Raw genomic sequence first — 27209 nt, 5'->3', positions numbered from 1 at the left:
GGTAAAACACAAGTTAGATCTTGATGGAACAGAACTGAAAAGTGCTGAAACCAAACATAAGAGGAAATGGCAGACATAGATGGGTCATCGGCCCGGAATGCACCCAAGACTATGGCTCAAAACTTATTAGAATTTTTTAAGGTAGTAGCATGGTATAACTCTTCCCATTGAGTTTTGATATAATTGTGCCTCTTTTTTTGTGATAAGGTGGTGCAACTGAGTCTTAAGCACAAAGTATTGTGATAGCAAGCTCAGGGCCTTGGAATTGCAGTATTGGTTGAAAACTTTACGCAGAAGAGTTTTTGTTTCTTTACATTCTCTGTTGAACCATCGGTGTGCAGAATTTACTAGAATAATTGCACCTCTGCTTGGGCACCCTGAACTGACACTCAGTGATTCAGAGATATAAGATGTTAAAGAATTGTAAGTTGATACAGATACATTAGGGACAGATGCACATATTAAAGAGGATCTGTATTCTACAGCAAGACCAGATCTGAAGAGCTGTTGGGTTTTCCAAACTGTGTGATCGTTCCCTGGAATTCTGGGCAATAAGTCAGTCTTGTAAGGTTGCAAGGACAAGTTACAGGAGGGATAAATGTGAGGACCAATTTGAAGAGTCAAAATGAGGGGAAAATGGTCACTAACAATAAAATCCCCCAATGTAAAATCTTTGACATAAGGTTTCAATAAAGGAGAGATTAAAACGTAATCAATTACACTACAGCCCCTCAGGGAGACAAAGGTGGATTCTCCTGAATTTGGGTAGTGTTGTGTCCTAGGTTCAAATGGAGAACTGTTACTTTTGGAGGGAAGCTGAACAAGCCAAGCTTGTACTCCACACCAGGGTTCCAGAGAAGGCCTAAGCGTGCCCAATCAGGGGAAGGATTGAAACATAAGTAGCCAATCAACATCTAGGTTCATACTGTACCCTGATAGGCCCTTAGGCCTCTGTAAATAGCCAATCCATGTACATAGTTAAGGTACAATCAGAAGGGGGCAAGAATGGCATAAAAGAGCGGGAGGTTTGAATAGAGCTCAGTCTGTGTTGGTGTTCCTGAAGTAAAGCTTGCTGAAATCACTCTCCGACTCTGGTCTCTTACTGCGCCGACCCCAGTACTTTACACTGGCGACGAGGATGGGATGCCAGTAAGAACCAGCAACAGAACCAGGAACATGGAAAGGTGGCTAAATCCAAGCCATCTGGGTCCGCACCTCCGCTCTGCGCACACCCCATCTCTCAAGCCGCCCAGACACGCTGCCAAGAATGGAGGCTTCAGCTAACCTCCTGCAGCCCTTTAGCATCGATCGCCCCGAGCTGTGGGACTCGTGGGTTGAAGGCTTCCAGTCATACCTGACCTTCCGGAAGATTACAGAGACTACCATGCAGAGAGCTCTGCTTATCAGTACGTGTGGCACGGAGACCGTGGACTTAGCCAGGGCTCTTCTCCAACCCAGGAAGCTCTCAGAGACGCCGGTGGACGACATCATCAGCGCTCTGGAGAAGTATTTCCAGCCCCAGCCAACCAAGCTCACCCGGCACTGGGACTTCCGACAAAGGACACAGAAGGCAGGCGAAACCACGATGGCATTCTTGACAAGCCTGCGCCGGGTGGCAAGCCGATGCAGTTTCGCAGACCTCAACGAAGCCCTTCTCGACCAGTTTGTATGGGGCTTGAGGGACGAAAAACTAGTACAGAAACTCCTGTCCCTCTCCGAGTGCGACCTAACAAAGGCAATCGATGTGGCCACCAGCTGGGAGAAGGGCAGATCAGCAGAGCCACAGCTGACAAGACAGGCTGCGGCACACCAGATCAACCCTGAACCATCTACAGAGGACTCAGACGAGGACAAAGCTCTACAAATTGGCTATCGTTCAGCAGGAAGGAAGACCACCCATGCCCCACAGGGCATAAGACACAAGACACCACCTGCATGTGCAAGCTGCGGGGGCCAGCACGAGCGAAAGACCTGCCGATTCCGGAATGCCACCTGTCGACTCTGCAACAAGGAAGGCCATATCGCCTGTGCCTGCAGATCCACATCCCGAGCACGCGTCCCGCAAAGATCTGCGCACTCCGAAGGCCAGCCAGACTTCGAGACCGACGCTCTCCACGCCCACCCATACCCGGTACAGTACCTACCCTCGCCAGTCAGGCCCTCCAAAATCCGGGTCAATGTAGGGATCGGGGGGGTGCCCTGCCAAATGGAGGTGGACTCTGGGTCAGCATCATCTATTATAGCGGCAGAGACATTTTTTAAAATCCCCACCAGGCTGAGGCCTCGTCTCAGGGACCCGGGGTTTACCTTAGTGGACTTCCAGAAGAATAAGGTGCCTATCTTGGGAGTGGGCCCGGTCCCAGTCCAATACAAGGGGTTCAAGGGCCAGCTGCAAGTGCTAGTGGTCAAGAACCACCTTACAAACCTTTTGGGTCTCGACTGGTTCAAGCCCCTGGGAATAGAGATCAGGGGGGTCAATAAGACTGTCGGAGTGGACTTTAACAAGGTTTGTGAAGAGTTCCCGGCCGTTTTCGATGGCACCTTGGGCTGCTACACGGGTCCCCCGGTTACACTACACCTTGACCCCACAGTGCGGCCTATTAGGCTTAAAGCGCGGCGAGTTCCATTCGCGCTCAAGCCTAAAATTGAGGAGGAACTGGATAAACTGATTGCACAGGGAATACTAGAGCCTGTCACTTACGCAGCCTGGGAAACTCCCATCGTGACTCCAGTCAAGCCCAGTGGGGAAGTGCGGATTTGTGCAGACTATAAGTGCACCCTCAACAAGGCTCTTCAGGCCCACGCATACCCTGTGCCCATCGTCAGCCACGTTTTAGCCACTCTAGCCGGCGCAAATTTTTTTGGCAAGTTGGACTTGGCCCAAGCTTACCAACAGCTGCCGGTGGATGAGGCCACGGCCAACGCCCAAACAATTGTGACCCACCAGGGGGCCTTTAGAGTAAAGCGGTTGCAATTTGGCGTGAGTGTGGCCCCGGGGTTGTTCCAGGAACTCATGGACTCTCTTTTAAAAGGACTTCCCGGAGTCACTCCATTCTTCGATGATGTGCTGATCGCTGCAGCCTCGCCTGAAGAATTCGCCACCCGCCTTAGAGGAGTCCTACAACGTTTTGAAAAAGCCGGCCTCAAGGTCAAACGGGAGAAGTGCCTCCTGGGCGTGGATCGGGTGGAATTCCTGGGGTTCTCCATCGATGCCCAGGGGGTCCACCCCTCCGACGCCAAGCTGCGTGCCATCAGAGATGCTCCAGCGCCCACCAACAAGCAAGAACTCCAGGCCTTCCTCGGCCTCCTAAACTTTTATCATGCTTTTCTCCCCCACAAGGCAGCGGTGGCCGAACCCCTGCACCAGCTTCTAGACAAGAACCGACCCTGGGCGTGGGGCCGCCAGCATGCTAAAGCCTTCCAGGATATCAAGGGCCTCCTGATATCCAACTCCGTCCTTGCCCATTTCGACGAGACCCTGCCCTTGGTCCTTGCATGCGACGCATCCCCTTATGGCGTGGGGGCAGTTCTGGGCCACCGACTCCCTGATGGGACCGAAGTCCCTATCGCATACTACTCGCGGACCCTCTCGTCGGCGGAGCAGAACTACGCCCAAATCGACAAAGAAGGGTTGGCAGTTGTGGCCGGCATCAAAAAATTTCATGATTACATCTACGGCCGGCCCTTTACCCTCTATACGGACCACAAACCCCTCTTGGGCCTCTTTGCATCGGACCGGCAGACCCCTCAGGTGTTGTCCCCACGGGTCCTCCGTTGGTCCATTTTTCTAGCCGGCTACACCTACACCCTAGTGCATCGCCCGGGCAAGGCAATGGGCCATGCTGACGCCCTGAGCCGCTTGCCCTTGCCTGACGTGGATCCTGATCCAGCCCCGGCTCATCAGATCCTACTGATGGACATGCTTCCGGACAGGCCATTGCTCGCCCGCGACGTTGCTGCCCGCTCCTCTCGTGATCCAGTCCTCTCCCGTGTCTTGGACTGGGTGGGGAGGGGGTGGCCCAAGGGCTCGACTGGGCCGGAATTTACTCCGTTTGCAGCCCGGAAAGACGAACTATCCACCCACAAAGGCTGCCTACTATGGGGCAACAGAGTCGTCATCCCCAAACCCTTGCAAGACCAAGTGCTGAGAGCCCTGCACGAGGCACACCCGGGCATAGTCCGCATGAAGGCTCTCGCACGGAGCTATGTCTGGTGGCCTGGCCTCGATGCAGAAATTGAGGTTTGGGTTAAAAGGTGCCCGACATGCCAGGTGTCAAGGCCTGACCCCCCACGTGGCCCAGTGCAACCATGGGAATCCACCAAAACCCCCTGGTCAAGACTGCATATGGACTTTGCTGGCCCCTTCCATGGGCGGACTCTACTCATACTAGTGGATTCATACTCCAAGTGGTTGGAGGTGGTCCAGGTGCCCTCGCCATCCTCGCAGGCGACCATCACGGCTCTGAGGGCCATCTTTGCAACCCACGGGTTGCCGGAGACCATCGTCACCGACAACGGCACAGCATTCACGTCCGCAGTGTTCCAGGACTTCTTAGCCAGGAACCTCATCAGGCACATTCGCTCTGCCCCGTTTCATCCAGCCACCAACGGCCAGGCAGAGCGGATGGTGCGCACAGCAAAGGAGGCCTTGAACCGTCTGGGCCCCTCAGACTGGCCAAAAGACTTGGCGTGTTTCCTAATGGCCTACCGGACCACACCCACCGCCTCCTCAGGTCGTAGTCCAGCCGAACTCCTCATGGGCCGCCGCATCACCACCCTGCTGGACAAGCTGCACCCTGACCGAGCCCCAGACAGGCGACCGGCGCCGGAACACCTTAAAGCCCCCAGAGGGTTCTACCCAGGTGAGACAGTGTGGGCACGGAACTATGCCTCCACTGGCCCCGCCTGGCTCCCTGGAAAGGTGGACCACGTCACCGGACCGGTCTCCTATGCAGTGGCCTTGGAGGGTGGACATCTCCTGAGGCGACACATCGACCAACTCCGAGGTCGCCTGCCTGCCGGGGAGCCAAGGTCAGAGGCTCCAGATCCGGACAACGTAAGTCCCTGTGAGCCTGACACAGAACAGGGTTCCGTAGAGCCCGCTTCGGCCCAGCAGGAGGAGACCCCCGACCGCGCAGCTGAACCCAGGTCTCCCGGGGCCGCCGTCCCAGATGTCTCCAGCTCTGCAGCCGCGGAACCACCAACCGAGTCGGAACGCCCAGTCCCCTCGGAGCTCCGACGCTCGACACGAGACCGCCGCCCTCCGGCATATCTCCAGGACTATGTCACCTGATAGCTGGAACTATGGGGGGAGGGGTGTTGTGTCCTAGGTTCAAATGGAGAACTGTTACTTTTGGAGGGAAGCTGAACAAGCCAAGCTTGTACTCCACACCAGGGTTCCAGAGAAGGCCTAAGCGTGCCCAATCAGGGGAAGGATTGAAACATAAGTAGCCAATCAACATCTAGGCTCATACTGTACCCTGATAGGCCCTTAGGCCTCTGTAAATAGCCAATCCATGTACATAGTTAAGGTCCAATCAGAAGGGGGCAAGAATGGCATAAAAGAGCGGGAGGTTTGAATAGAGCTCAGTCTGTGTTGGTGTTCCTGAAGTAAAGCTTGCTGAAATCACTCTCCAACTCTGGTCTCTTACTGCGCCGACCCCAGTACTTTACAGGTAGCCAATCAAACTGTTTAACCAAATTATGTTGTATTGCGTACAGAATTTGATAAGACAAATGCCTGCTGAATTTAGAAGGCTATCTTTGGAGTATCTTGGATAGGAGAAAATGGGTGGAAGGGTGTAGTCTTGATTAAAATCAAGGGCTTTAAAATATGCTACAGTCCTTCCCTACCCTAGCATTAAAGTCGCCCACTAGAATTATTTCTATAGTTGGAAATTTCCTCTCTAATTCCTCTGTGAGTGTGGCCAAGTGTTCCCAATATTGCAAAAGAGTTAGCTTATCTAGAGAGGGTGGTACATATACATTCACAATAATTAAGGAGAATTTTTTGAGGAGAAGCTTGATGACCTGCACCATAGAGATGTTTGTCTGTAGAGTGATGTGTTCCAAGGGTAAATGTGAGGCGACAAGTATAGACAATCCTGCTTGAAAACGACGCCTTGTATTACTCCTGAAGGCTGGGAGGGAATAGGACTTGTACCCTTCTAGTTGGATCTGGTGTGGAGTCCAGGTTTCTTGTAGTAGTATAACATCAAACCCCTTAATATATCTTATAAGCATCCTTAGCCTTATTCTGCCAGCCGACCACATTCCAGGAGACGAACTTAATATCCAGAATGGTGAAGGGTTTGGATGGCGAGAGTATGAAAGGGGTGGTGAGTCAGTGTTCTCTAGTTAGTTGTTCAAGGGTGGCCATTGGTATCATGAAACACAGATCCGTTACCCAAGCCGCTCGAGATGTTCTTAATTGGCTGACTTGTATTTGGTCACACGATCTCACATCCTGTTTCACACAGTGGCCAACCAGTTGTCCTGAAGGGCCACTGAACCAGGGCAATGAGGCCTTCCCTTGATGTTGCCTCTTAGTACTGATATTCAGAGCTCTACTGCCTCTGGATAGGAAAGTTCTCTTCACTCATCTTGATATATTCATTGCTGGTAGGGTGACCATAATGTCTGAAGGCCAGCCAGGGACACCTTGGGGGAGAAGGGGGGAGGCAGGGGTGCGCGCGCGAAGCATGCGCAGGGACGCTCCCTCCCTCACTCGCCGCCTTCCCCGCCGGCGCCCGCGGCCCACCGCCTCCGGGGCTGGCTAAACCGGGACCTCTAAATGGTCCCGGTATAGCCAGCCCGGGAGGCGGGAATAGGGGGCCAGAACCGGGACATTCCCGGGCGCCCGGGACGGTCTGGCCACCCTAATTGCTGGACCTATCTTCTGTGAGCTGTCTAGTCTCATTTTAAAACCTTGCTCTGTGTCTGTATCTGAGTTTGAATTCTAGTGCACAGTCTGGCCCATACATCACTGACTAGCCCTATGTGCATCCTATCCCTGGAAAACTATTTGAACATTTAGTAAGTTTTTGGCTCCCTCTCCTGGTCACAAAAATGTTTGTTGACTTTTTGGAACATTTCTGCCAAGCACTCCATAGATTTAATTTACCAGTGGTCTCAAGCCATGGGGATACCTCCTTTAAGCAATTTTCAATTCTCATTAAAAGTTTTGTCTCCAACTTCAACTGTGTGTCATGTTTCTGACAGCTGCCCAGAGAGCCAGCATGGTGTAGTGGTTAAGAGTGGCAAACTATAATCTGAAGAACCAAGTTTAATTCCCCAGCCCTCCACATGAAGTCTGCTGGGTGGCCTCAGGCCAGTCACAGACTCTCAGAGCTCTCTCAGCCCCACCTATTGCACAAGTTTTCTGTTCTGAGGAGAGGAAGGGAAGGAGATTGTAAACCACTTTGAGACTTGTCAGGGTAGAGAAAAGCAGGTCAGAAAAACCAACTATTCTTCTTCTTTCATGACTTGCCCATGATCCAAATGCAAGATCCATAGCACAAAGAGAACCAAAGCAACTTCTGTTGAATTGCAGAACAATGATTAAAAGTTCAATCCCAATCAGAATTACAATGACTTTTGAAGGGTGTAACTCTTTAGGTTGGTACTTAGGGCTGAGGAATGTTGAGTGATTTGGGGGTAGAGCCTAGGGAGGGAAGATTTAGGGAGGACCTCAGTGGGGTATAGGGTCATAGAGTCTGTCTTTCAAAGCAGATATTTTCTCCAGAGAAACTGATCTCTGTAGTCTGGAGAATAGTTGTAATTCTGGGAGATCTCCAGTCGCCTTCTGGAAGCTGGCAATTCTAATTGTATTATTAATTCCCCACAACCACCTTGTTTATCACCACCATTGCTGTGATATTGTTATACCTGAGAACACTAAGGGCGTTTTCGCACTGACCTTTTACTGGCGCGACCACCCTCCTCACGCCGGCGGATCTGCAGGGATTTCGCACCAGAAGCGCCGGCGCAGCCAAAAGAGCCGGCTACTTCCGTCGCGAAACCCGCTCAAACGTTTTCCTGCTTCTTGGCGGTTTCCGTTTGAGCTGGTTTCGTGACGGAAGTTGCCGGCTCTTTTGGCTGCGCCGGCGCTTCTGGTGCGAAATCCCTGCAGATCCGCCGGTGGGAGGAGGGTGGTCGCGCCAGTAAAAGGTCAGTGCGAAATCAGCCTGAGTGTCCCTTCCCAGAACATGGGAAATCTCAGAAATGGATATTCCATTTATTCAGGCAGTAAGCGTCCTGCCTCGAAACCCTACAACTCAACGATTAGCAAAAAAAAAAAAAAAAGAAGAAGAAGAAGAAAAAGAAAGAAAAAAAGAAAAAAAAGAACTGTAGATGTGTGAATGAGTGTTCCTTCCTGAGACTTTTCTTCAGGTATCTCTAAGGCACTTCTCTTTCTAGTCACCGGCCCTTTATGCATTTGTGTTTTGCCTCAGTTTCTGAGCACATCCAAGTCTTCCGTTCTGTACTGTATTCCACTTTCACATCTGTCTTGCTGCACTCCTTGTTATGTCCTCTGCATTTGCTTACCAGCAGGGTTTTTTTTTGTAGCAGTAACTCCTTTGCATATTAGACCACACAACTCTGATGTAGCCAATTCTCCAAGAGCTTACAGGGCTCTTAGTACAGGGCCTACTGTAAGATCAGGAGGATTGGCTACATCAGGGGTTTGTGGTCTAATATGCAAAGGAGCTCTTGCTACAAAAAAAGCCCTGCTTACCAGCATTCTGACCACTTTCAGCACTCTACTGCCCTGTAATAAACAGAACTCCTTTTGTTGCGGTTCTTTGTTCTCATCCACTTTTCAGTCACTAATCTGAATCGAAAACATAACTTTACTGGGAAACTATGGAGTAAAAATAGAATGCAGAAAGGGCCACTGTAGCTCTCTTGGCTCCTTCTTCTGGAGTAATTTGAGTTGTAAAATAACATTTGTTAACTCCCTGTTTCTACTTGCAGGTGGGCGGACTGCAGTACCAATGGTGCCGGCAATTCCTATTAACTCGACCACTTTGCTGATCCAACAAGTATCCTATTCCTGTCTGTGTTTCTCATTGGCGCTGAAAGACAGCAAGCAGAGCAAGGGTAAATACAACATCTATGACATTATGGGAGCAGAAAGGACTCCCTCCAAAGTTGTTTACAGCTGTGGCATCATATCAGGACTGGGTGGAAGGGGGAGAGGAAATATTACCACCAAGGTAAAAAAAAATGCACATATTCAATGCCAAATTGCAAAAGAAAGTTTATTTAAAGGACATTTTGGGAGTTTTCCCAATATCTCATAATTATTATCATCGATTTTTCTCATAAAGTGCTTAAAATTGCCAGGCATTAGAAAGTAACATCCTTTTAAAAGGTAGTAGGTAGTTCCTGTTCCTACTGCTTATTAGCAGTTTGATGAACTTATCTTGTTTCCTTATAAAATTGACTTATAGCAGTTCAGATGAGTCACAAAGAAAGCAGTGTGGGGCAGGGGCTAGAGGGCTGGACTAAAATATGGGAGACCCAGCTTTCAATCCCCAGCAAACTCCCCTTCATGTCATTTCTTGGGATCTCCCATCCCTTTATAGAATCAGAGAACGTGCAGATCAATGGACTGCAATGTGAGAGGAGACTGTAGGAAAGTTCTTTCTGGCTTTTGGAAAATTGAGTCTGGATGGATCCAACCCTTAATCTGTGCACCCATGAACTAGTTCACTAGATCGTCTTTACAAAGGGTTTTCTGTGGGGTGGAGGATGTATCAGGCTTGGTTCTAAGGAATGGGGGGGGGGAGTACAAAACTGTGTAATAGGCTGTGATCGATTCTTTTGCTATAGAATATAATTCCAGAAAAGGTCATTCCATGTTTGAACGGTGAGCTGGGTTGTGGATTTCCAATACTGGGCTACAATCAAGTCTGCTACAGGCATAAAAAATATCATGAGAGTTTATGAATCAAGGCCTTGTGCTCGTTGCCTGTAAAACTACTCAGAAGGGCTATTTGAGGGTCAAGAGTTAAATTTTACTTTGCAATTCTATTTCACAGAAGATCCGTGTCCACAGTTTTGTTGCATCCCTTACCCTTGAACGATCTTTATATCCCACGCTAAGTGGAAAGGTCTTGTAAATGTGATGGAGTTTTAGTGGGGTGAGATGCCACCAGAGCAGTAGCTTCAAAGTATTTTGCCTAATTGAAGGAGATGCTACACAAAGGGGGTTTGCTTTCCAGATCCTATCGCAGGCCTCTGAGAATAGAACCAAAGTTTAGCATCTATCTATAGATACTGTTTAAACAAATTATCCTGCCCTTTCTCCAAGGAGTTCAGACGGCAAACAGATTCCCCCACCTCTGGTCTATGCATTTTTCAGCCATGCAATGCCATTCTTTAAATAAATTGGGTGCTGTCTTGAATGCGGAGGGGCTGTGGCTCAGTGGAAGAGCTTTGCATGCAAAAGGTCCCAGATTCCATCTCCAGCATCTCCAGTTAAAAGAAGTGGGCAGTAGGTGATTCAGAAGACATCAGCCTGAAATCCTGGAGAGCTGCTACCAGTCTGAGTTGACAATATTGACCTTGATAGATCAGTGGCAGATTTATGTGACTGGTGTAGTGGTTAGAGTAGGATCTCAGAGATTCAGGTTTAAATCCCCACTCTGCCATGAAAGCTTGCTGGGTGACCTTGGGTGATGCTGTCAGCCTCACCTACCTCACAGGGTGGTTGTTGTGAGGATAAAATGGATGTCAGCTGCTTTGAATCCCCATCTAGAAGAAAGGCAGGGTATCAATAAGAAAAATAAGAAATAAATCTTTACTGCTGCAGTTCTGCCATCCTAGATTGTATAGGTTGGGGTCTCTGTATGCCTGTATACTATACCACTGCATTTGTGTTGAACTTCTGGAGATGGGAAACTTTTTATAAGGATACTGATATCTAGTTATTTTGAAATGTTGTTTGCAGACAGACCTTTGAAATGCTCTTGACCAAGTGATCAATCAAAACAACATGCAGAAGAAGGACAGTGGCCTCTTGATACCCCTCAACAAGGGACACAATGATAAATCCATGGCAGTGGTACCAACAATAGCTCTGGAGGGTGCATAGAGTTGCTTAGTGCCATGCAAAACTGTTGGTCCATGCTTGTTTTTCAGAGTAATTTGTCTAAGAATGTCTCGAGGACATCTGAGGGTTAAGAGAGTAACTGTGGCCCATCCAATGGCATGGATCCTATGCCTTTGTTCCCCAAGCATTTATCTTTGGCAATCATGGAGGTCATCTTCCCCTGTGGAGCATGTTCCTTTCTTGCCAGGCACTTAAAAAACACTGGTCTTGCACAAGTGGAAGTGCCTAGTGCCGGAAGACATGTGCTCCATTACAGCCTCTGCGATGGCTGAAGAGAATCACACACAGAATGTATGCCTAGGAAAAGGGATCCCATAGTGCCCTCCAACACCTTTCCTGGTGCCCAACAAGTTTTTCTTAGAAAGTGGGTGGAGCCAGGTGGGACTTTTGCCCAGCAAGACTTCTGTTGGCCACTGGAGATTTGACTGTGCAGATTTCTAAAAACATTGCTTTTGCAGCAGCTGCCTCCACAGCACAAGGATCTTAACTATGTAACTGAAGGTAAGCTGCAGCAGCCATTTTGTGGCTGTGCCCACTATGCTGTGCCAGAATTCCAAAAGTAACTGCAGGCTCAAATAGGTTGGGAACCCCTGGCATAGGATCTAACCCACTGAGTTAAGAACATAAGAGAAGCCATGTTAGATCAGGCCAATGGCCCATCCAGTCCAACATTCTGTGTCACACAACGGCCAAATATATATATATACACATACACACACACACAAACACACTGTGGCTAATAGCCACTGATGGACCTCTGGTCCATATTTTTATCTAACCCCCTCTTGAAGGTGGCCATGCTTGTGGCCGCCACCACCTCCTGTGGCAGTGAATTCCACATGTTAATCACCCTTTGGGTGAAGAAGTACTTCCTTTTATCCGTTTTAACCTGTCTGCTCAGCAATTTCATCGAATGCCCACGAGTTCTTGTATTGTGAGAAAGGGAGAAAAGTACTTCTTTCTCTACTTTCTCCATCCCATGCATTATCTTGTAAACCTCTATCATGTCACCCCTCAGTCGACGTTTCTCCAAGCTAAAGAGCCCTAAGTGTTTCAACCTTTCTTCATAAGGAAGGTGTTCCAGCCCTTTAATCATTCTAGTTGCCCTTTTCTGAACTTTCTCCAATGCTATAATATCCTTTTTGAGGTGTGGCGGCCAGAACTGCACACAGTACTCCAAATGAGACCGCACCATCGATTTATACAGGGGCATTATGATACTGGCTGATTTGTTTTCAATTCCCTTCCTAATAATTCCCAGCATGGCGTTGGCCTTTTTTATTACAAACGCACACTGTCCTGACATTTTCAGTGAATTATCTACCATGACCCCAAGATCTCTCTCATGGTCAGTCTCTGCCAGTTCACACCCCATCAACTTGTATTTGTAGCTGGGATTCTTGGCCCCAATGTGCATTACTTTGCACTTGGCCACATTGAACCGCATCTGCCACGTTGACGCCCACTCACCCAGCCTCAACAGATCCCTTTGGAGTTCCTCACAATCCTCTCTGGTTCTCACCACCCTGAACAATTTAGTGTCATCCGCAAATTTAGCCACTTCACTGCTCACTCCCAACTCTAAATCATTTATGAACAAGTTAAAGAGCATGGGACCCAGTACCGAGCCCTGCGGCACCCCACTGCTTACCGTCCTCCACTGCGAAGACTGCCCATTTATACTCACTCTCTGCTTCCTATTACTCAGCCAGTTTTTTCAGTTGTGGCTCTAGTTGTGGTCATATCTCCCAGCTGTCTATTTGGGAAATACTTTGTCTTATCTTTTAAAAATACAGTTTTGTATGATGGAATTTCTTCTGCCAGCCAAAAATGCTGTGAAAAGTTCAAAGCACATTGCGGCCAGTGAGGTTCCAGGTGCATGGGAGTCACTGGTCTGTTTGGCAGGTGGGTAGTCTGAATTGACTCTTTGTGACCAGGCTAGCCCCTTCTCCATTGCATTAGTAAGCAATTTTTTTAAGATGTGGAGTTATAGTGTCCCATAAATTGTTTATAAACTCAGGATCTAATCTCGTTTTATGATTTGCTTTTAAAAAACCTTGCAAATGGCTTGTTTAACATTTTGCATGGATCTTTCTTGGTTTAGGAGTGGGCGAAAATCCTCTTTTGGTGCTTGACCGCTCTGCTCGTCAAGGTACATATTGTTAATCTTGGTGGGCTGGTGGGAGGCATATGAAGTGTGCATTCATGAAAAGTAACAAAGAGCTGATTGACATCTTTTGCATTCTTCTTTCTATGCCTAGCTAATTGTGATTTTTTTTGTCACCAGATTCATAATCGATTTCATTTAGATAAGTCACTGCTTCTTAAATTTTGCCTTTGTCTTTACTAACCCAATCCTAGTCTTTGGCTACAGTCTTTTTGTCTTTCACGGCACTGTTAAACCTTCGTTCCAAGCCTTCGTTCCAAATGGATGATTTCCTTCTACAGCTTTTCCTTGGCAGCTTCATTTTGCTGCTTTGTTCACAGAGACTTCTCTAATCGAAATATCTCCTCCATGGCATCCCAGAGGATAGCCTGTTAGCCTACATCATTGTTGTATTGTCAGCTATTAGACTGTTTGAGAGGGATTTCTTTAGTGGAATCATAGGATTAAGCCTCCAAGAGAAAGATGTCCTGAATCTACCACCCATTCTCCTGCTCCCCCCTATACCACAGGGTGGTGGGAAATGAGGTTGCTGCCTATCCTCCTCACCCTCCCCATGCCTTTAGGGGCAAGAGGTGACTCTGTCACCAATTCTCCTCACCCTCTGGATCTCAAGGGGGGGGGGCAGGAAGCCATTGCCTGCCCTTCTTTCCTCTACTGCAAAGGTGGAGAGAACAGGCTTCTGGCAAGCTGGCCACTGGGGCTATGGATATCTCCAGAGTCTGCTGTAGGCAGACCAGCAGGGCATCAACAGGTCTGGTTGGCCTCTGGTGCCCTGGGGATGCCTAGTAGACAGGCCAGTCCTGGCATTCCCGGTGGTTTTATAGGAAATGGGCACCTGGATGTCTTCACAGATCTACTGAGCTACTGGACGAGTTGCTTTCTTTCAACCTTGTTTTCAAATATATTTTTGCAGGTGCAGGAAAACGCAGAGCTAGTCAAGATGCAGTCCATTATGATGAAAGACTTGACCCCTGTCCAGAAGCCAGGGAAAAGCTCCGAGAAATTTGCCAACGTATGTAAGCATCCCCAAAGGTTCAAGGATAGAGTATGCCCTTCACATCGAATGGCAGGCCAGTTTCAGAGGGTCATAATACACTGAAAGTGAACAACATTGTCAGTAAGTTTCAGGCTAATGCTGCCAGGTGGAAAGGGGAAGAAAACCACTGTCTCTTTAATAGAGATTTAATGGCTAGAAATAGTTGAAACTTTTCATGCTATATAGTCAAATAACATCACTTGATAATTGTTTGCAAATCAAGTTTACATTAGAGAAATATCTATAAGGATCAGTGTAAAATCTGGCTACTCTATTTGTGACTGAGATGAGAATGGAACTGGGAACTTCCCAGCACATGTTCTTAGACACATCCTGTATCAGTTCTCCCTGTGTGAATCAAATATAAACCCATATTTTAAAAAAAGTACTGGCTGCCTTGTGGTAGTTGTGAATCCCAACTTTTAAAAATGTTTTTTAAATGAAGAGTAATGTACAGCGTACTCAATAAGTTGTGACCCTCTATCCTGGTAAGCACTCCTGACAGAAGATGCAAAGATCTCTCCCTGATATCCCGGACAGAAGATGCAATGTTTCTGTTCTTTCTAGAGAGGAGGAGAAGGCTTTCTACAAAGCAAAAGGCTATACAAGGCCCTTAACACTGAGACACTACCCGGTCATCATCAAAACGCCATCTGCAGCCATGAAAAGAGGGGCATCATCATCATCCGCAACTTTCCATGAACCTAAACCACACAAAAAGTCGAAGAAGTTCCACTATGCCTTTCCTGACGGGACATCATTTATCTTGTATCCTTTGTTCTGGTAGAACCAAAAGGGCTGGATTATTGCCAACACTGCAGACAGTGTGGAGGTTGCTTGCTAGTGGCAGAGCTGAGGGCACATAATCAGCTGCTGTGCCTTTGACCTACTCTTCCATGGGATCCAGTTACAAAATTTGGCCATGCCTGTTGAGCTCTCCACAGACATATATGAGTTGGAGAACTCAAAATCTCAGATTAAATCAGGAAGCATCTCTTGCCTTGCTCTGAGACCCAGCCATTCACCCTGTAGTGGGGGATGTACTGTTTAAAAGTCTGTGGTGTGTTCTGTAGCAGTTCCAGCTCAGGCTGTACATGCGCTTTCTGTGGTATAGTAGTTAAACTTGGACTTTGTAGTCCCAGATTTGAATCTCCATCAGCCATTAAGCTTATTGGTCCATTGATCTCAGTTCAACCCACTGCACAGTTGTGGTTGTGGGGATAAAACAGAGGAAGGGAGAGCTGTATGTGTTGCCTTGAGCTTATTGGAGGGAACGTGGGATGTCTGCATCACTCCACATACAGGTTTGGATCCCACTTACAGTTACTACAGACAGCCACACTTCTGCTGTAGATGTAAATAACCACCAAAATGCTGCTTTGGGGGAATGTGGGACCCCCAGAAATAGCATAAGACTGGATTTGGCCATAAGACTTGGACTTATCCGTGCAAGATTCCAGTAGATGCAATGTTACATTCCTGTTTGCAGCTAGGGTTGCCAGTGCTGGGTTGGGAAATTTATGGAGCTTTGGAGGGGAGGAAGGTGGAGTTTGGAGAGGGCAGGGGAGGAATCTCAGCAGTGTATAATGCCATAGACTCCACCCTCCAAAGCAGCCATTGTTGCCCCTAGGGGAACTGATCTCTGTAGTCTGGAGATCACTTGTAATTCTGGAAGAACTCCAGGTTCCACCTGTTGGTTGGCAGCCCTACTTTATTCAGGTTGTTTTTATAAAACACTTCTGCTTGATTGTTGTTGTTGGAATATTAGGATAGCAGAGCGCTTAAGGCTTTACAGTGCAGCAGAACCCATCAGGTTAGTGTGTGCTACCCAGAAACAGCATTACAGATGGAGCCATTTATGAAGAAGAAGATGAAGATATTGGATTTATATCCCGCCCTCCACTCCGAAGAGTCTCAGAGCGGCTCACAATCTCCTTTACCTTCCTCCCCCACAACAGACACCCTGTGAGGTGGGTGGGGCTGGAGAGGGCTCTCACAGCAGCTGCCCTTTCAAGGACAACCTCTGCCAGAGCTATGGCTGACCCAAGGCCATGCTAGCAGGTCAAGTGGAGGAGTGGGGAATCAAACCCGGTTCTCCCAGATAAGAGTCCACACACTTAACCACTACACCAAACTGGCTCTCTTACAAATTTATCTTTGTAAACTAATATAAGTTCTTTTATTTAAGAAACTTCATTCTAGACAGGATAGAGTAGAGAAAGGTTTCTAATCTAGTCTAACTGGGTAAGATAGATGGAGATACAGGACGCATGACCTGCTCTCATGCTGCCAAGATAGAGAAGTCTGGCACCGTGTGTGGAGAGAAGGTGTCAGACCGGAAGGAAGGAAGTTTCCCTAGAAGTAGCAATATATGTATCAAATGAATAGTATCAGAGGAGAGAAGGAAAGGATGTTCAGTGTCGTAGCCTACTCTCTCTCTCTCTGAAATTCTCATAGCCCCCTTCTAAAAGCTGAGGCTGTGAATTCTTCACTTCCAGCACCCCCTCTTGATGTCTTGTGACTCAGCTCACAATATTCATCTTCTTTCTAAGAACTTCAAACTAAATTCTAGAAGAAGACCGCAGATTTATACCCCACCCTTCTCTCTGAATCAGAGTATCAGAGCAGTTTACAATCTCCTTTATCTTCTCTCCCCACAACAGACACCCTGTGAGGTGGGTGGGGCTGAGAGAGCTTTCACAGAAAGCTGTCCTTTCCAGGACAACTTCTGCGAGAGCTATGGCTGACTCAAGGCTATTACGCAGCTGCAAGTGGGGAATCAAACCTGGGAAGGAGTGGGGAATCAAACCCGGTTCTCCCAGATAAGAGTCTGTGCTCTTAGCACTACATCAAACTGGCTTAGTGAGAATGTCTGCAATCACTTCTTCTCTTGGACAGTAGGGCAGCTTGATAACTTCTTTCTTTTGCAGCTTTCTCACTAGCTGATACTTTATGTATCAGTATGCTTGGTTTGCATGTTCAGATCTTGTTTAGATAGTTGAATGCAGCTTTGGTTTTCTACATAGTAATCCTACTGCAGGGCTAACGTCTCGTCTAGTCAGTGTACTAATATAGAGAAGCTTACCTAATGCTTCATGATTTCTGTTGTTAGTAGGCAACTCCTTGTTGTTTTATGTAGCTTACTTCCATTGGAGTTGGTACATGATTGACATCCTCTATTCTCAGGTATTTTATCAGTTTTTTTATCTTTCGCTCTTGGTTGATAAGAAAACACCTATCTTCTTCCCTCTGTATTTGAATGCCTAGGTCAGGGGTAGAAAACCTTTAACACTCAAAGAACCATTAGGACCCATTTCTCACAGAAAAGAAAACACTGGGAGCCGCAAAACCCTTTTGACATATAAAATGAAGATAACAATGCATCTATCATTTTTTACCTTTATGATAGTGTGTTGCATTTATGAAATCAATGAACTGCTGCAGAGAAAACAAATTTTTATTTCTGCATGCAACATAAACATTTTGAACTCTGAAAAAAACCCGGTGGGTTGAAAGTTATTTTCAAATAAAACACTCAGTGTCTATTTGAGTCTTCCTCATATTTATGAAATAAAAAACCAGACTTAAATTATCCACCTGCAGCAAACCAAAAATGCTGTCTGCTTCTGTGTGCCATCCTTTTATCACGTGTACTGGAGTGTGCAGTCAGCTGTCAACCGGAATAAAAGGACTATTTCACTGAACAATGTAAAATATATATTTGAAAAATAATACCCAATTAAAATATTTATTTTACCTGGTTAATGTGATTTTTGCTCCTGAACCTCAGCGCACAACAACTGTACATCGGGGCTGTAAGACGTCACCTTCATCTTCACACAGGATTGTAAACTGTCGTCTGTGAGGCATGAGCGATGTTTGTTTTTAATATAGTTCATGTGGAAGAAGACCTGCTCACATGAGTATGTGGAGAGAGGCATATCTCTGATTTTCTGCACAATTTCACTCTTGTTTTTAAAGTCCGAGAATAGATGTTCTGAAATCTTCATGAATGATTCTTTTATATAATCTCCATCTGTGAATGGCTTCCCGTGCCTGACTATTTTCTGAGCAGCTGCAAAACTAGCATATGTAGTTGAATTGGCAGACTTAATCCACTTCTTGAAGTGATTTTTACTCAAATCAACCTTACATATCAGTTTCGAAACAAATTTTCTTCTCTCATCTCCATCCGGATATTTTTCAGCAAAGGCTTTGTGTTTAGTTTGGAAATGTCTTGCAACATTCAACTTTTTGTTGTTTGCCAATTTCTCACTACATATTAAACATAATGGTAAACCAGTCTCGTCAGTAGTGAAAGCGAATGAATCTATCCATGCTCCAATAAATCTTCTGTTTTCTTCTGAAATTTTTCTTTTCTTGGATTTATTCATGGTTGGCCTACCAGGGGTCAAAGAGTACAATAAATCTTCCAGCAGCAGGAGGGAAAGGAGAGGGAGCCCCCGCCCCACCAGCCTGCCCACCTGCTCTCAGGTGCTGCCATCCCAGAAGCCCGGCAGCAGGAGGAGCTGTGCCAGCACCACCATCCCTTCCCCAGAGACGCTCCTTTTTCTCCCTCTCCCCCCCCACACCATTTTCACCCCCTGCAGTGCGGCTCTAACCTGCCAGCCAAAGTCCCAGCAAAGCTCGCAGCTTAAGTGGGGTCCTGAATTTGAATGCTTCTTTTTGCCGCCACATTCAACTCCTTGCTCCAGTCAGCCAGTTCCAAAATGCACCACTCCAACGATGCTCTGCACCCAAACCTCGCGAGAGTTCCCCCCTGCACCCAAACCTCACTAGAATTCCCCCCTTCCTTCTGTGCTGCTGCTGTGAGCCAGAGATGCTGCTGTTGAGATAACAGTGCGAGCCCGCGATGACATTTCCTCCTTGCTCCAGTCAGCCAGCCAAAGAGCCTCAAGAAAGTCATCAATGAGCCGCGTGCGGCTCTCGAGTCGTACGTTCCTGACCCCCGGCCCAGGTCGTGTGTGATGTTGCCTAGTTGCTTGATTTCTACTTGTTCAGATGATTCAATTTCTTTGCTGTCACCTGGATTTTCATATGCTAGAATCAAATCATCAGTGCAAGTCAAGATGTAAGTCCATTTACCATCTTTGTACTTGGTGTACAGATTCACTTTTCTTGAAGTTTGCTTGAAGTAGCCTATCATTCAGTTTCACATTCCATGCTCTAGCAGCTTGTTTGAAGCTTGTATATTTTGTGAAGTTTGCATACAAGTGCTCCTATGCCTTTTTCTATTAATCCAAGAGGTTGTTGCATATAAATCTCCTCTTCTAGTTCTCACATCTAGGTGTTCGACGTGTATTCCCTTGGTTGCTGTGATGCTTAGATGTGTTCACACTGTTGTGTGCTTAATTATAGGTGCAAAAGTTTCATCATGGTCCTCTCCATATTTCTGTGAGTATCCTTTAGCTACCAGTCTGGCTTTGTAGAACTGGATCTTACCTTCTGCATTGTGTTTCAGTTTGAAAACCCATTTGCAACCTATAGCTTGCCTCTTCAGAAGTAGCTCTGTAAGTGTCCATATATTGTTTTTCTGCAGAGCTTCAAGTTCCTCTCATGCAGCTCACTTCCACTTTTGTGCCTCTTGTGATGGTAGTTGGAATTGGAATACCTTTGTTTGAACACATTGATCACCTCACTTCACCCTCTGTGGTCTCTCTTTCTTGGTCAGGAACAGGCCTCGGATTCAGCGGGAGCTCACAGGAGCACAGCACCTGAACCTTCCCAAGAGTTCCACCTCCTCCTTCCCACCTTGTCCATTGAATAGTAGGTGCAGCTGCATAACAATCCCTGGATGAGCTCCACCACCTATTTTTCTACAGGAACATCTGGTTGAATACTCGAGTTCCATCAAGTAGGATCATGTCAGGATCTGTTGCCTCTTCCTCCTGGTGTAGTGGTCTGGCGTAGTGGTTAAGTCTGGCGTAGTGGTTAAGTGTGCGGACTCTTATCTGGGAGAACCGGGTTTGATTCCCCACTCCTCCACTTGCACCTGCTAGCATGGCCTTGGGTCCGCCATAGCTCTGGCAGAGGTTGTCCTTGAAAGGGCAGCTGCTGTGAGAGCCCTCTCCAGCCCCACCCACCTCACAGGATGTCTGTTGTGGGGGAGGAGGGTAAAGGAGATTGTGAGCCGCTCTGAGACTCTTCGGAGTGGAGGGCGGGATAGAAATCCAATATCTTCTTCTTCTTAGAACTGCTGACATCAGGATTCACAATATGGCTGTTCACTTCAGCACAGGACCCCTCTGAAGGTGGGGCTTTCTTGCTTTCATCGAAGTAAATTGCTCTGCTGATGCTGATCTTGTTAGTGCATGGCTCTAGAATTCTGTAGCCTTTACATTTCGCTGAATAGCCAACCATTATCTCTTCTGGGGCCCTATCACATAGCTTGGACCTTTTCTCTTTTGGGATATACACATGTAGGTGCTACATGCTTGGCTTATGTCCATGCCAAAATTCATATGGTGTAGTGTCTATGACTTTTTTGGGGTAGCCTGTTTTGTATGTATGTGGCTGTGATGATGCACTTTCCCCAGAACCTGTCTGTAAGGGCTGCATCCTTAAGCATGCAGCTTACCATATCCAGTAGACTTCCGTTCCTCTCTGCCACAAGTCTGGCATTGTGTGTGGAGAGAAGGTGTTAGGTCAGAAAGAAGGAAGTTTCCCTAAGAGTAGCAATCTACACATCAAAGGGATAGCATCAGAGGAAAGAAGGAAAGAATGCTCAGTGTCCTAACCCATCTCTCACTGACTGTCTCATAGTCCCCCTCTGAAGGCTGAGGCTAAGAGAGTGCACAGCCCTTCACTTCCAACAGCACTTCACTGACAACTTCACCGCATCCTACTGTTCCTCTGAAATATCTTACATGGGTCAGCTGCAGTCATTGGTGATAGTGCACTGGGAATTGGAAGAATCTTGGCTATAGCAGGTTTCTTCTGTTTCCTGTCCAGAGGTGACTCTGAGGCTTGTACAGGGGAAGTTTGTATTTGGAGTAAAAGTTTTCCTACTCATCAGAAGCAGCACAATTCAGCACAGTGGTGGAATCAGACAGTGTGGAACAATGGTCAGAGCTTGTGGAGAGCCACATTGCAATCACCATAAATTGCAAGAGCCACATGATTAAAGTATTATCTGTGCAGCATGACACTCAGCACACAAAATAATATAAGACCCAACAATATAATATTTAACAATAACCTCTTAAATCACCAGAGTACTTCTGAGCAGAAGATTGAGAATATGTCTCTCCCCACCACTGTTGAACCTGAACCAGCCCTTGAGAAGGGCTCGCAAGTCAGATTTAGGACCCCAAATAGTATGCAAACTTTCAAGTTCTCCAGAACTCTGTATTAGACTGGATGCCCAACAAGAACCCCAACAAGAACAAAAATTCCCTATGCCAAAAGTTCCCATTAAGCTGAACTCCAGCATTGCAGGAGATGTGGTGGCTAGAGCCTCTCTCATTGCTAAGTTTTCTACTTGCAATGGCTTTGTCTTGCCCACTTTTCTGATCCATGAAGCTTGTGTCCCTCTGGGACTCAGAAAAACTACATGGAGCTCCCAAGCCACTGAATGAGTCTCACAGGGTTAGAGTATCAGACCAAGATCCAGAATTCAAGTTCCTAGACTGCCATGAAGAACATTGTGGGTAGTCACCATCTCACACTCTAACCTGCCTCACAGGGTTGTTGTGAGGATACAGTGGCGAGAGAAAACTTCCTCAGAGGAAGGGAAAGATAAAAGTGTAATAGGCAGTAATCAGGGATATTTCAAAAATTGCTGAAGTTCCCTTTCCCTTTCCTAGGGTATTCCTTCTTACAGCCTAAGCCTCTGTTCCCATTGCAGCAGCATAGAACTGAACTGTTAGAATCGCTTGCTCTGTTTCTCTCCCTCTTATGCCCCCCTTTAACTTCTTTGACAGCCACTTGGCTGTGGTTCATTTGGAGTTATTTCACAGAAAGTACATGCTCCGTTTGATCTTCCCACTGAACTGAGAATTAAGAATGAAAGGCTCTTAGTGCAAGATTTCATATTACTTCGGGAGCTCCAATGACTCCATTTATCAGTCTCTGCTTTCGAATGCGGCGTGTTAAGCACAAAGACTCTTTCAATGGCCTTTACATCCCTTCTTTTTCTAGCTCATCACTTTGGCTAATAGATTCATTTGCCGCCATGGCGCTGTCAGGGAAACAATCCCTTAGATGCCGCTGTTTCACAGACAGAGCTATGCTTTGCTCTGGCACACAGTCTTTATTTAGTTGCCTTGAACGAAGTTTCACTATGGCAAGGATATGTGCCCCAAAGGATACAATAGACAACAGGCAGTGGGACGGTTATTGGAAGGAGAATATGTGTTTGCTGGTTTAGCTGCATCTCAGAAGAGGCTAAAATGATAGCTCTTGTTCAGCGTGTTAGCTTTCCAAATAAAGAAAATTTTCAAACAGGTGTGATTCCTCTCCCATGCATTCTGAGGGCGGTACAGTCCAGTAATACTGATGTACATCACCTGGCCTAGGCTGGGATGGTTAATAAAACACAAGGCACAACAATCTCCAAGCTAGACTAAAAACAATGAAAAGACCATGCAATTCTCAACAAACATATATATTATTACAGTGTAGAATAGTCAAACAATATAGATGAAGTTACAGTCCATGAATGGTGAAAAACCTTTTCAGTCTGAAAACAGGTGTTCTACAAATATAGTCCAATGGAGAGTGCTCTCCTGCTTTCTTCAGCTAGCCAATGGGACTTCTCTTGAACAAGAGACAAGCTTCCAAATAGGAGAGAAAGCTCCCTGAGCTTGATTGAGACACTAACTGAGAAAGAACAGAGCTCTTGAGGAAGACATGAAACTGCTTATATTTGAATAGCAAGTTGGGCTCAGGGATTCTTCTCTCCTATTTGGAAGCTTGTCTCTTGTTCAAGAGAAGTTCCATTGGCTAGTAGGAGGAAAGCACTCTCTATTGGGACTATATTTGTAGAATGCCTGTTTTTGGACTGAAAAGGTTTTTCACCATTTATGGACTGTAACTTCATCTATATTGTTTGACTATTCTTCACTGTAATATACTTTTATATATATGTTTGTTGAGAATTGCATGGTCTTTTCATTGTTTTTAGTCTAGGCTGGGATGGGACAATTAAGCAAATCAAATTAACAACAACATTGTACCAAAGTGCTTGAACCAAGAGGCCCCACATATAGGGTTGACAGCTCTGGGTTGTGAAATACCTGGAGATTTGGGAGGCAGAGCGTGGGCAGGGGAAGGACCTCAGTGGGGTACAATCCCATAGGGTCCACCTTCCAAAGTGGCCATTTTCTCCAAAGCAATTGATCTCAATTGTCTGGAGATCAATTGTAATAGCAGGAGATCTCCAGGCACCATCTGGAGTTGGCAACCTGAGTCCCTCCTAACATAGGCCTTCCAAGCCAGTATAAGATGAATAGCTGCCCAGAAGGGATCAGATGGTCTGCTCCAAATTTTGGAAGTAATATAAGACAGAACTGTTTAAGATGAGTATTTGACCATGGGTAGAGTTTAATGGGCTGATATTACTTCTCTTTATCAGTTTGCAAGACTACCTAGGACAACATGTGGTGTCTCAATAAATACAATGAACATTGCATTTTCCCAGCACTGGAGTCTCTACCTGCAAGTCTCCCAGATCTGAAAATGCAGACTTCTGGAAAGGAATTAGAATGCTTGTGTCTTGTACTTTCTCCTGTATAATTATTGCTCTCGTTACATTGTCAGACTGTGACTAGTGAGAACGCTTCTATATCTGGCAATCTTAACAACAGAAACTGTCCATTTCAAAGGTTCAACAGAGTGAAGAATTATCACATTTTTTTGAACAATTACTAGATGAATACCCTTTTTTCGTATGTAATGTTGCTTGACCCAAGTAAAAGTTATCCATCGGGAAATATTGCGATATACCAATTTCCTGTATGCTGCATAGGAAAAACAATCACCCTTCTGTACCATGATGCTCGGAGTTCAGCTCTTCTAGGTACATTTATATCGTATGGCCAGTCATGTGTACACTACTCTTTTAAAACCAGGTGAGTGGTACTAATGGATCCTTTCTGTTTTGGCTGGGGTACAAGAAGGTGCAATGGTCAACTTGTTGTCTGGGAATGGAGTAGTGTTGCCAGTCTTGTGCCAGCAAGTGGCAAGAAATTGGGGAGGGCAGAGGATATGACATCACATATAGCAAAAACCACAGCCAGGGGTGGCGCTGGGGTTTTTGCTACCCCAGGCCGCCCTTCCACCCGTGCCCCCCTGTCCCCACCCTCCATGAGGGGGGAGGTGGGGCTGCTTCTGCCGCCTCCCTGCTAGACAGAGAAGTGGCAGAAGCAGCTGATCTGCCTCCTCCCTCCCATTTAAAGACCCCTGCCGATCAGCTGAGTGATGGGGGTTTAAATGGGAGGGGAGGGGGTTGCCGCATGCTGTCTTTCACCTGTTGGATCCCCAGTAGGTGAAAGAGGTGGTGTGGGGCCTCTGCTTCACTGTCAGGCTGTCTTCCCTTGCAGGAGAGGCAGCCTGGGAGTGAGGCCGAGCTGCCTCTTTCCTCCGCCTGAGTCTTGGGCGGGTGAAAGAGGCAGCACTGGGCTGGCTGGTGTGTGGGGAGAGGGCACTTGGGGGCGCCCCATAGGCCATGCAGTACTCTAGGCAGCTGCCTACATGGCCTACTCCCATCCACCAGCCACGACTACAGATACTGGGAAAATCCCTAAAGCGTCATGGAGGATGTGATATCACTTCTGGATGATGCTCTAGGAACCTATGGTCTTTACCATCAATGTTATCCCCCCTCCCCATTTTATCTTCCAGTCCTCAAATCATGAAAGCCTGGGAACTGGGGGTGGAGGTTTGCCTGTTGTCAGCAAGCCCAGAATGGAAGGTTTTCAACTGAAAAAAAGTAGTTAAAATCAGGGCTGCAATATTTACTCAGCTAGATCAATCAAGCAGAATATTTTAATTAAAAAACTGCATAAAAGTTGCAGAAGCCTCCCCATCTTAGAAGAAGTATTCTCTCCAGTTTGAGAGGGGTGGGGAATAATCTCCTAAAATTATGCTGGCTGCTCTTAGAATAAAGCATACTTTTCTCATTAGAACTATTGCTGTTCCTCGTATGCTGATGTATATAGATGCAATAGATCCATTAACTGATTAATTGACTAAGATATCTTTAATCAGAAGACAGTCCAAGTTAAATCTGATTACATAATATTATGCTGATATTGGCATTATATTAAACCAGCTTGAGCCTTAGCCAGGTTCACCTTAAGAACGCTGCTTGATTGTCCTGATATAGCAATGTCAGACTCTCCTCTGAGAAGAAGATTCCAACCTGCTTAGGTAAAGCTTCACTTGGTGGTAAGAACCCCAAAACCTTAACTGTACAATCCAAACCAAAGTTGTACCCATCTAAGATGATTGATTTAAGAGATTTAGAAGGGAGATGGAAGGACTGCATTGCCAAGGCATTGATTTTGTAGAAAGAGGACCACTTATAGAAGTTTTCCCTTTCTAGCCCGCTTGGGTTTTTTACAAGAGAGGCATTAGCTGAGTTTTACACATGAATAAACTGGGAAATACAGGCTAAGAGACTCTTCCAAGGTCAGGGAGCTAGTCAGTAACACAGACAGAAAAGCCAGGGTCATCCCTTCAATAAAATCAAATGCATTTTATCATTTTATGGCAGACTTTCAAAACCAAGTTGTCTAGATCCATTTAGTCTGCCGTTACTGGTCATTTATTGTTATGATTCCCATCTATCACTCTTTATAGGAGAGACAATTAATTATCCCGATCCTCAGTCTCCGAAGCGTGTGGTACGAGAAGCTGTTAATGGCAGATGTTAAAAGCTTAACCCCACTGGGTGTAACTAATGGGTGCACCACATGGTGCAGCTCTGGGAGGGAAAAGGTTGCTGTCATAATAAGCAGTGTATATAGAAGGGGATTATATGAGATAGCAGGATTAGACTGTGGCTTTGAAGCCAGCAAGGGTTTAGGCATGAACTAGACTCCTGTTTATTTTTATATCTCTGGAAAAGTAGTCCACTGATTTTCCTTTTCAATATATAGCACATGAAGCTGCCTTATACTGAATCTGTCAAGATCCATATAGTGTACTCGGACTAGCAGTGGCTCTCCAAGGACGTAGGCAGAGGTCTTTATATCACCTATTAATTGGAGATGCCAGGGATTGAACCTGGGACCTTCTGCATGCCAGACAGATGCTCTGGCACTAAACCATGGCCCTTCCCCAAGCCTCTCCTCATAGACAGCTTCCTAGCCTTAGGCTGCCTTGCTCATTTGCATTATCAGAGTAGTTCTCTTAATAGCAGCCATGCCTACGCAGTGTCACTGTGATGTCATGGAAGATCAGATGTTGGATCCCATTCATATTGCAAGGACAATGAATCTGCAAGTTAGTTCATATGTAGAATGTGGGTTTTAAAAAGAGAGAGAGAGAGATTCTCAGGAGTCTTGTTATAAATCTCCAGTATTTGCATTTAAGATATTTGTTATGTATGTGGATTCAAGAGAAGACTTGGATATTCCTGCCGGCTCATTTGAGCCAGGCAGACTGAGCTTGGGGACATGGGAACAAAGGGCTGCAGGATCCAAATCTCTGCAGCCCTAGACCAATCATAAGCCCCCACCAGTTTGAATGACCCAATGATGTGCTAGCGCGGGAACCTAGAGATGTATATAAGTTGGGCCTGCAGGCCCCATTCTCAGTCTTGTATTGTAACCTTTACTATCTGATTCCTAATAAAGAGCTTGTTATCACTACGTGAGACTCTGCCATGCCTAGAACCCACTATATTATAATATTCATGTTGC

The 27209-nt window shown here is 46.4% G+C and overlaps 1 protein-coding gene across 1 annotated transcript in view; it reads left to right on the top strand.

Moving 5' to 3' along the window:
- The window catches only part of C5H3orf20 (chromosome 5 C3orf20 homolog), a 103928-nt gene that overhangs the window by 5573 nt on the left and 71146 nt on the right, over nt 1-27209 (top strand). The window contains exons 3-7 of the mRNA XM_060237641.1: nt 8977-9102; nt 13224-13271; nt 14200-14302; nt 14890-15090; nt 24261-24413. Coding sequence (XP_060093624.1) covers nt 8977-9102; nt 13224-13271; nt 14200-14302; nt 14890-15090; nt 24261-24413 — 631 coding nt within the window. The remainder of the gene's footprint in view (nt 1-8976; nt 9103-13223; nt 13272-14199; nt 14303-14889; nt 15091-24260; nt 24414-27209) is intronic.

Source organism: Heteronotia binoei, chromosome 5, assembly GCF_032191835.1.
Source record: "Heteronotia binoei isolate CCM8104 ecotype False Entrance Well chromosome 5, APGP_CSIRO_Hbin_v1, whole genome shotgun sequence".
In the NCBI taxonomy this organism is placed as follows: Eukaryota; Metazoa; Chordata; class Lepidosauria; order Squamata; family Gekkonidae; genus Heteronotia; species Heteronotia binoei.
Note: the sequence above shows the minus strand (reverse complement) of the source record. Positions and strands in the feature narration are given on the sequence as shown.